Source organism: Coturnix japonica, chromosome 5 (genome assembly GCF_054131305.1).
Source record: "Coturnix japonica strain WE chromosome 5, WE-NBRP24, whole genome shotgun sequence".
NCBI lineage: Eukaryota > Metazoa > Chordata > Aves > Galliformes > Phasianidae > Coturnix > Coturnix japonica.
The window spans coordinates 8338483-8348060 of NC_140667.1; the positions used below are offsets into that span (position 1 = coordinate 8338483).

General features: G+C 47.2%; 1 protein-coding gene across 5 annotated transcripts; it reads left to right on the forward strand.

The window, feature by feature from the left end:
• Positions 1–247: 247 nt before the first annotated feature.
• On the forward strand, positions 248–5354 carry LOC107314378 (uncharacterized). Of its 5 annotated transcripts, none has more exons than XR_014946332.1 (8): positions 263–367; positions 481–534; positions 901–948; positions 1056–1263; positions 1401–1744; positions 1823–1952; positions 3041–3108; positions 4884–5354. XR_014946332.1 is itself a non-coding variant. In XM_085548233.1 (7 exons), exons 5-7 carry the CDS (start codon positions 1617–1619, stop codon positions 5055–5057), a joined length of 432 nt encoding a protein of 143 aa, XP_085404359.1. In that variant the 5' UTR covers positions 248–367; positions 481–534; positions 901–948; positions 1056–1263; positions 1401–1616; the 3' UTR covers positions 5058–5354. The 5 variants fall into 5 exon arrangements, 3 of the variants coding, with proteins under 3 accessions (XP_085404359.1, XP_085404361.1, XP_085404360.1); XR_014946331.1 differs by lacking the exon at positions 4884–5354 and adding an exon at positions 3724–3862; XM_085548233.1 differs by lacking the exon at positions 3041–3108 and having other exon boundaries at positions 248–367.
• Positions 5355–9578: the final 4224 nt, after the last annotated feature.

Sequence of the window (9578 nt, forward strand, 5' to 3'; positions counted from 1 at the left end):
AGGGCGACGTGAGACTCAAAGCGAGCCGTTTGAATGAGGCACAGTGATGTAACTTATTAATGTACGTCACAACGAGGTGACAAGAAGCGCTTTACAAACTTGAATGGAAAGTGCATTTCAGATCCTTAGATCAGATCTGCAGTCCACGTGTCGAGCTGTCAATTCCCCCGGCCGGCGCTAACGAGGGAACTACCGCCAGGTGCCGCGGGGCCGCGGCCGCCCGGGCTCAGCTGCGCCTCGTTGGCGGCCGGGGGCGGGTTCCGGCCCGAGCGGCTCTTAAGCTCCTCCCGAGGCCGCAGGGAGCCATCAGACGGCTCCGGGATCTCATAGAGTGCGGACGTCGGCGTGGGCTCCGCTCCTTGGTCAGGTTTGGGCTCTGCTGGGGCTGCGGAGCACCGCGATGGGCTGCTTTTGAAACGGGTCCTTGGGTTTGGGATTTTTCTTGTAACGTTCTCTTTGTGTTGTGCCGTTTTGTTTCAGGTTGCGGTGGGACGTTTCCCGGTGAAGATGAGCCCGATCCGGTGAGCCGTTCAGGTAGGAACGGGACCGCGGACGCGGTGAGCTCGGGGGAGCATTCGGGGCCGTCCGGCCGCAGCGGGAGGCCGCCGGGCTCTCGCCGCGCTCCGTTCGGCTCCCCCGGCTTCTCGGAGCCGGGTTAACGTCGTCGCCCGGCGGCTGCCGCGTTTTCGGAGCGGGCCCCCTCTCCGTTCTCCGAGTCGTAGCGGGGTCCCGGGGCGCTTTTAGCCCCCTCCAGGCTTTTTATCGAGGGCTTCGGGTTCTCTCGATGTCATCGGTAGGAGCGAGCGAGACGGGGCTGTATTGTTCCAGCCTCGGGGCGGCTGGGAAGGCGAGGGTGCAGCAACGCAAAGCGCTGCTGAAACAAGTTTTGCTCTTTTTCAGGCCGAGCATCTCGTCAGCCCGAAGCGGCGAGCGTTCAGAAGCCGCTCGGTAAGCTCTTTGTTGTGGAGTCCCTTGTCATGCCGCCTTTCGGCCTTTTTAGTTTCACCCCCTGCCCTTTATTTGTAACTTGAGGAGCGCGATCTCTTTCCCATCAGGGAGACGCGGCGGCACGGCTCGCACGACCGGACCGCCGTGTTCTTTTCCGGAACTCCTTGAGCTCTGCCTAAGGATGAAGGAAGAAGCAGGGGAGCCCCGGGGCGCCTCACCCCAGTCGAGGCGCTGCCGGAGCTCGTATTCCCGGTCTAGGAATGGCTCGCGGGCGATACGGTGAAGTTTGGGATTAGACCGGGAAGACGCAAGGCAGTAAGTATCTTCTATTGGAGCACCACATCCAAAGGGCTTCCGAACAGATCCCAGGGCGTGGAGTCAACCACCTCCCTTGGGAGCCTATTCCAGCGTTGAACTATCCTTTGCGTAAAGTAGCCTTTTTTGTCTTTCAGCCTAAAGGTACCTCGTGGCAAGCAGAGGTCTCTTTTTGGGACGTTTTTTTCTGTCATCTCTTCACCAGTGAGAAGAGACTAGTCAGTAGCCCTGCCCTCACGGTAAGCACCTCAGAGATAGCAGAAGAGAGCAATAAGGGTAACCCCTTAGCGTCTTTTACCCTGGATCGTAATGAGCTAAGTCCAGGCGTGCCGAGGAAGCCGGCAGAAGCGAGTATGGAAGAGCTTCGCGTCCCGTCGTTTTCGGTCTTTGTTCCAGGCCAGGCGGGCGAGGACGGAAGGACAGCGCGAGTGAGAGCAGCCTTGAGGGAGGGCGAGAAGGACAGGCGGCGTGACAGCGGCCGGTAGGCGTCCCCTTCCTTTGGCGGCACGGTGTCGGGACAGCACGTTCCGGATGTCACGTTTTGGTGCTTCTATTACAGGCTGAGCGCTGCAGCGGAGCATTCGGCAGCGAGGACGAGCGAGCCCCGCGGCCCGGCTGTGGCAGCATCCCCTCAGCAGCAGTTTGAGGAGCAGAGTCGGCACGGTCTGGATGCGTCTGCGTGGAGTCAGGTGAGTGAGTCGTTCGGGGTGTGTTGCCTTTGGCTGTCAGGGGATTATGTGGTTTTTTTGTTTGTTTGTTTTTGGTTTTTTTTGGAGCGTGATGGTTTGGCTTTAAGTTGGTTTTATTTTAAGTTTGTGTAGTTGGTTTCTGTAGTTGGTGTTTTAGTAATGTGTTGGTTTTTCGTAGTTGGTTTCTTAAAGCTCTTTTTTGTGGTTTTTCTTAGTTTTTTAGTAGTTGCTTTTTTATAAATTTGGTTTTTCTTAGCAATTGTTTTTCTGTAGTAGGTTTTTTTAGTAAGTTTGTTTTGTAGTTTTGCTTTTTTAAATTTAAGTTCTTGGTGTTTTTGTAGTTGGTTTTTGGTTCTTGGTGTTTTTGTAGTTGGTTTTTGGTTCTTGGTGTTTTTGTAGTTGGTTTTTGGTTCTTGGTGTTTTTGTAGTTGGTTTTTGGTTCTTGGTGTTTTTGTAGTTGGTTTTTTTGTGGTTTTTCTTAGTAAGTTGTTGGTTTTCTTAGGCTTTTGTAGTTTTTCTTTTTTTTGTGACTTTTTTGTAGTTTGTTTTTTTATAAAGTTGTTTAAGTTTTTTTTAAATTTATTTTTATTTTCTAAGTTTTTCTTGTTTTTTTTTCTGGGGGAGAACACAACTCAGGCTGAGTCTAGACTCAGCCTGAGTTGTGTTCTCCCCCTTGTAATGGTGCTGGAGACCGGATTTTGCACTATCTCTAAAGAGATATATTTTTTTTTTTTGGCGGGAGGGTGGGCATGTCAGTGGCATTTTTTTGGGGCCCCGCTTGGGGGTCCCTCCCCTTGCCCCCTTGGGGCCCCTCCCTCCACCCTCCCTTGGCCCTCCCCTGCCCCCTTAGCCCTCCCTCGGCCCTCCCCTGCCCCCTTAGCCCTCCCTCGGCCCTCCCTTGCCCCCTCTGGGACTCCCTCCGCCCCCCTGGGTGTGGTGGGAGGCTAAGTCCCCCTGTTCCCCTTGGGGCTCCCTCTGAGTGGGACTGTGATGGGGTAGCCCCTCCATGGTGAAGGGGTCTTCCGTGGGACTTGGAGTGGCTCCTGGGTGGTGATGACTCCTTGGTGGTGGTGGTCTTGGTCCTGCAGGAATGAGCTGGAGAGAGAAGCTGGGTTCTGTATCCTGCTGAAGAAGATGACTTTATTACAAGCATCAGGTAAGATGTCTTTGGAATGGCTCTGGCCTTATACCTTAGGGGGTACAGGGAATTTCCTGGTTACTAAGGTTTGGGGAAGTGGCTGGAGATGAGCTAGACTGAGCTGCTTGTCACATATGTTGGTCCTGTGTGTGCTATGGGTGGTTTTCAGTATCAATACTCTAAGCAGGCTGAGTGATTATGAAGGAGGGAAGCTGCTATTATGCTCTCTAGGGCTTTATTGTCATTTCCTCTTGGCAAGAAAAAATATAACCAAATGGGGAAATAAATGGAAATGCTGGTGAAAGCTGTTCTGAGAGCTCTCTGAGGACAACTGATTTATATATCAGGAAAAAAAATCTCTTTGGGCAGAGTTTTACTTGGTATGTAAGAGTGTGCCCCCTGTACAATGTGCTGAATTGCTAGATGGGGGACTTGAAAAGATCTGGATTTAAATAGTGAAAAGCTAGGTCTCCCTCAATTGCTTGTCTCCTGCTTCATCTCCTTACTAGAGCAAAACTGTGAAGGACACCTTCAAGATAAAATTCTATTCTTATTTCAATGCCTACCTCTAAAATACTGATAACTAAGCTGATTTCTGTGGTTTGATAAGTGAGTGATAGTTCCTTTTTGCAGGATTATTGGCTCCTGAAGGCTCTTTGGGATTATTTCTGATGTGAGCGCTACTGTTCTGTGTTGCCTGTGGGATCTGAGATGCCTGAGACTATCTGCCCTGTAGGGGAAGGGCTAGGCTTAGCTCACTTGAGGGTTTGTGGTGGAGTGGATGCCTGTCTGTCTCTAACTTAAAACAGTAATTCCTTACACACCTCACAAAGATGTGGATGTGCGGTCTCTTTCTGTGCGTGGGCCTCGCTCGTTTGCCGCTGAAGGTTTTCATCTTGGGGAATGTGAAGACGAAGAGGGATGATCCCTGAAGTGATTGGCTCTTTGGCACTGCATGCTCTGTAAAAGACAAAGTGAGACTTCAATCAATAACAAAAATTTTTACAAGTTACCTATGGCATAGATACTGTGCATCAGACTTGCTTTGTGCAGTGTAATGGCTGACTGTGTTGCCAGTGTTTGTGTTGTTGTAGCTGTATTTCTAGATAGAATTGTTTCTTGAGCACAGTATGGCTCAGTGACTGCCTTGTTTTAAAATAAATAAAGAAAAAAACCAAACTTGTTTTATTTTTTTGTTTTAAAAAAGAGCTCACTGAGAACAATCTCTGCTTTCTCACTAGGTAAACTGAGCTAGTGCTTCAATGCGTGACCCTTAAAGTCCAACATTGAAGTTAGTGCCTGTGAACCTTTGTCACATGCTGAGACTTAACTTTAACTATACAAACTTAACAATAGAAATGCATCATGCTCTGCATTGTGTGCTTTAACAAAAGTAATAGAACTGCACTGTGGTTCTGCCATACATGAATATACTACACACAAGCATTTCTATCTCTATGAGAGTATGTAATTATTAATTGGTTTCACTTGCAATTAGTTAAGGATCTATTGGTGCTGCCACTAAAGTGAAACTTGTGGGTAATTCAAGGGAGAAATTTAAGGAAGCAGCATCATATGTAACTCAAACACTAGTGACTAAACTGCAGCACAGTTTTGATGAGTTACAGGGTAATTTTACTAATTCCTTATTATGGTGGTAGGCAATTCTGGTGTTGCTCTCTGATATAAACAGAATGGGGTGCTATTTTAAATAGGGATGTCTAAAAAGTATATTACTGAGAGAAACTTTATGGATAAGCAAATCCACTAATTAAATGTCTTTTTGTTTATAGAAAGCCAACCTGGTTAGAATGGACATGCGACTCCTACTTCTACATGAGATTGCCCTGACTTCAACTGTTCAAGATGAGAGCTGCATCCAAGCGCTTTGTGAAGTGGGTCAGCCCTGGGCTGTGACTGCTGCTTCGAGGAAGCCTGTTCTGATATCTCAGCCTTCCTTAGAGTGAGCTTTTTCTTCATTTCCAACCTGTACCTCCTTTGACCTAACAAGCAGAAAAGCTGCCTGGGAAAAGAAGGAGACCCCACCTTGCAAATGCTCCCTTTCAGCTAAGTTAAATGGAAGGAGTTTGAGCCCTTCTTTGGATGCTGCCTCAGAGCATTATATTTGTCTTTTAATTATGTTCTGTTAATATAACAGCCATTTATTGACTTAATGTATTAGACAGCTGAGGTTAATGGATGTACTGTTGTATTGTTCTAATAGTGGAATGGAATAAAACCTGTTGAATTACCCTGAACTTGAACAGTTTTACAATCTGTATCATTTCACTGATCACATTTTCTACATACTAACAATATTATTATGCATAATGGCTGAACAACAACTTTGTGTTGCAGCTATACAAGCCAAAAACTGCCAAAAAAAAAACCAACCCAAAACAAACACACACACACACACACAAAAAAAACCCACTGAAACACCACCTTTCACACTCCTCTGGGGGGGTCATAATAAATTTCTTGAGTGCCTGCATTCATAGAAACCGGTCCTTGCACTGTCTTCCCTTCCAAACACAGCTACCTGCTCTCCCTATCCAGTCACTTTAACTGGAGGCCCAGACTGTACAATTGTATCCCTCAGCCAGCAAAGACAAAAAGGGACTTCCTTTCTCTTTTTTAATTTTATGATAAATCAGAAACAAAACCCCTCATCCCTTAGTGCATGGGAGCTAAGCAAGAACAAATGGCATTAGACAGTGAGCAGCTTTAAAAATCTAACCTAAATTTTGTCCTATAATTGTATATGTGGAGTAATAAACCTTCACCGGACAGCGAGAAAAAAAAAACCTTTTCCACTCTCTATGCTCACCTGTGGTAATTACATCCACACTAATCTCCCTTCCACACCAATCTGGGTTACCACACAGAGAAGTAAAGCCTGTACCCCCATAGCTATGCAATTAATGTCAAACTAAGGGGATTTTTTTTCTTTAAAATTAGAGAAAACAAAACAAAACATTACAAGGACAATAGGAGGTCTTAAACTACTTTACCTGCATTAGGCTTCCTCTGCAGTTCGTAGGTTCTTAAGGACTCAATGCACACACACACACACAAAAAAAAAAAAAACAAAAAAAAACCAAAACCAAAAACAAACAGCAGAAGAAGGAGGAAAAAAAGTAAGGGGAGAGCAATGCTTTGTAATTCATCTTTGTAACTGCACCGGTCTGCTGCAGAGAGCATGACCCTAGAAGAAGAATGCTCATCTGTCTCCAAAGATTATATAGGCACACACAGTAACTCTGCAGAGGAGGAATCTCCCAAAAGAGATCCTTCCTCGGTGGGGGTCAGCCTTTCAATGAGGCTTAAGAGAGGCGGAGCTGAATCCAGCTGAATTCAGCTTGGCTGAATCCTCTTCACCTGCGCTCCCGAGCCTGACCCCATCTCTTCTTCCAGGTGCTCTCTGGCTGGTTGGGGCCCTGACTCAGCAGTTCCCTTACAGTCATGCAAATGTTACTGCTTACAGTATAAGCTGTTTAGACTGAGACACACTGTCCTTTTTAATTTTATTAAATGTGCCCCAGACTTTCCAGGTCACCAGTCTCAAGACTTCCCAAAATAGCACCATCAGTCACAGAGTGTTGTTTTATGTTTAGTCACACTAAAGCAATATGTTAACCTCTGTCAAGTCATTTTGAAGGTGTATGTAATTTATTTTGTTCCTAGCTGAGGCATTAAAATAAAACCTCTTCACTAATCTTCATTCAAGTCTTACTTTGGTTTTCCTGTCTTTTTTCTTTTTCTTTTTATTTTTTTTTTGCTTATTTTGTATGTGTGTGTGTTTTGTTCTGGCTCTTTCACACCCCCCACCCCTTTTTTATTTTTTATTTTTATTTTTTTTTTAATAATAAACTTTTATGATTTTTATAAGATGTTGAAATTGTCTTGTTTGCAGACATCAGACAGAACTGCTTCCCTGAGGGAAGATAAATTGCTCATCCTTCTTGAACAATACAATAATGCAACAATAGTAAAGTACAGCTGGAAATAGTACAAGAATGGTGGAAAAGGATAGCCAGAGATTATAGAAAAAAACTCACCAAGTCAGAGGCCTTCGGTCTATATGGAAAATGTTGAAGCTCGTCACACAAACACCACGAAGGAGCCATCTCCAAAAGAGATGCTGCCTTAGTGGTGGTCAGCCCTTAAATGAAATCTAGGACGGGTGGAGGCGAGCTGAATTGCCTCCACCCACGTTCCCACAGCTGACCCGACAATTGCCTCGGGTGCTTAATCACAGGTTCGGGCTGTGATTACCAGTTTCCTATGCACTTCTCAATAAGTTTCCCCTGACATGAAATCCTATAAACTTGTCTAGCTTTGCAAAAGCACACAAGAATGGGTTAAAACAAATTCTTAGCTAGAAAACCTATTTCACCAGTTGGCACTGCCTCTCCTAACAAAAAAAGTTGAGGGAATCGGGTTAATTTATTTCAAAGGAAAAAAGGCCTCATTGCAGGCTTCTAGCACTTGCGAGGAGATTATAAACATGAGAGGGACTTGCCTTTTATGTGGTCTGTGTGTGTGTAATGCTACGTGATACAAAGCACAGCAGTAAGAGCGGCACAACAAAGTCCTGGGCTGCAACAAACGACAGCGAGCCCAAACGCGGGAGCTGCCACAGATGCAGAAGCAAAGAAAAAAAGCCGCTTACCTTCAGAAAACCTCTACTGGGCCACGATCACAAGTAAGATGCTCTCACCTCCACCGCCGACCCTAAAATGAGATCTGCGAGGCGGTGGATCCTGGCTCCACCCCTTCCCGTCACTAATGTGTATTGCGTACACCTGAGCTGCCCTGGGTTGGCCCTGCCTTCCCACCAGGTGTTCAATCACGGCTTCCAGCTGAGCCAATTTTTTTATTCTTTTTTTTTTTTTTTTTTCCCCTTCCTTCCTTTTTTTCTTTTCTTTTCTTTTCTTTTCTTTTCTTTTCTTTTCTTTTCTTTTCTTTTCTTTTCTTTTCTTTTCTTTTCTTTTCTTTTCTTTTCTTTTCTTTTCTTTTCTTTTCTTTTCTTTTCTTTTCTTTTTTCTACACTGTAAGCCGTTCCTAAGTTAAGAGCGGAGCACTGATGTGGTGTCACGGAGTTCTCTCTAGAGCTCGCTCCGTGACAGCGGGAACAAACGCAGGGAGACAAGGAACAAAGGCACCTCCCTTCTCGAACTGCGCGGTGCGGCCCGGACACGTGCGATCCGGGAGAGGGGAAGGGAATGATTTGAGAACGAACGGCAGTTTAATAAACCCAATATCACTAAACAATAACGAGAGAGTTTCAACAAGGAGACAACCGAGTCCCAATCTCAGCGGCGGGACGTCGGAGGGGGGAAGTTCCGACCGCGCCGACTCCTCGCGGCGAACTGGGCGAATAAAAACCCCGTCCCCGCCCCAACCTCCCCTCCGGTGCAGTCCCCCCCCCCGGCCCAATTAAGGCGGCCCGCATTAAAAAAAAAAAAAAAAAAAAAAAAAAGAATCCCCTTAACTCCCGTTATCCCACACGGTGCTCTGATGTCTAATAGCAACACCAACCACATTACGAAACCCTAACGTGTGGTTTTTGATCTGGACTGCTTTAACTGCTACCTATTATTTACTCAGACAAATGACAAGAAGCACGGATCTGTTCTATCTGGCTGTACCTAAAAGTGAACTGGCTTGTATCACGACTAGAGCAAATCTCAAACCTGCATTTGGTTGCTCAGTTTCTTTCCAGTGAAGTGGCCGAGTGTCCGTGAATGGTTGCTGATGCTGCGGTGAGTTGGCCGCGGCTAAAGGACGCGCCCCCGTCTGGCCGTTCTCTCGGTGCCCCTCTTGATCGAGAACTAAAGGTGGAAATCTCTGACACCGAAAGAACGGGGAGACAGATCGCTTTATGATTCTGTCCTGAGAAAAACAGGCTCGGCTTGTGAACATTATATTTGCTGACAATTAAAAAAAAACAATTACTGATTTGAGTAGTGGGAAATAATAATTAAAAACATAATAATATTCTTTGGGTAACACTTTTCTTCTCCCTATTTCCTGGGCTTCAGTTCTCACTAAGGACCTCCTTATTATCGTAAGCTATGGGTCGTGGGTTGTGCTGATCCCCTTCTGTGACAGAGTAGACAGTGAAGGACTATGTCGTGTTTTCTCTCCACTGTTCCACACGGGGCCAAACTCCTCCGTTGCGGCTGACGCGGGCCGAGCGCGGCCAGGAGAGCCGCTACAGCCGGGGGGAGGCGCGGCCCGGGCCGGACGGAGAGCGTCGGGCGGCGGCTCCCAGCAGCCGCTGGGTGTTAGCGCGGCCCCGGCCAGGGCGGAGGGAGCGGCCGCAGCCGCCCGGGTCGCTCCGTGCCGGCACCGCGCCGCGCTCGGCCGGGAGCCGCCCTATAGCGCCGTGCCGCGGCCGCTTGCGGGACGACGGGCCGAGTCCGGCGGCGTTCCCGGCGGCTGCCGTGTCACGTCCCACGAGCGGGGCCCGTGTGCTTCGG

Excerpts from the sequence above, each read along its gene's own strand:
- LOC107314378 (XM_085548233.1), top strand. The coding sequence starts at position 1,617 with ATGGAAGAGCTTCGCGTCCCGTCGTTTTCGGTCTTTGTTCCAGGCCAG. Across the intron at positions 1,745-1,822 it reads AGGCGGCGTGACAGCGGCCG|GCTGAGCGCTGCAGCGGAGC; the intron begins GTAGGCGTCCCC and ends CTTCTATTACAG. Across the intron at positions 1,953-4,883 it reads ATGCGTCTGCGTGGAGTCAG|AAAGCCAACCTGGTTAGAAT; the intron begins GTGAGTGAGTCG and ends TTTTGTTTATAG.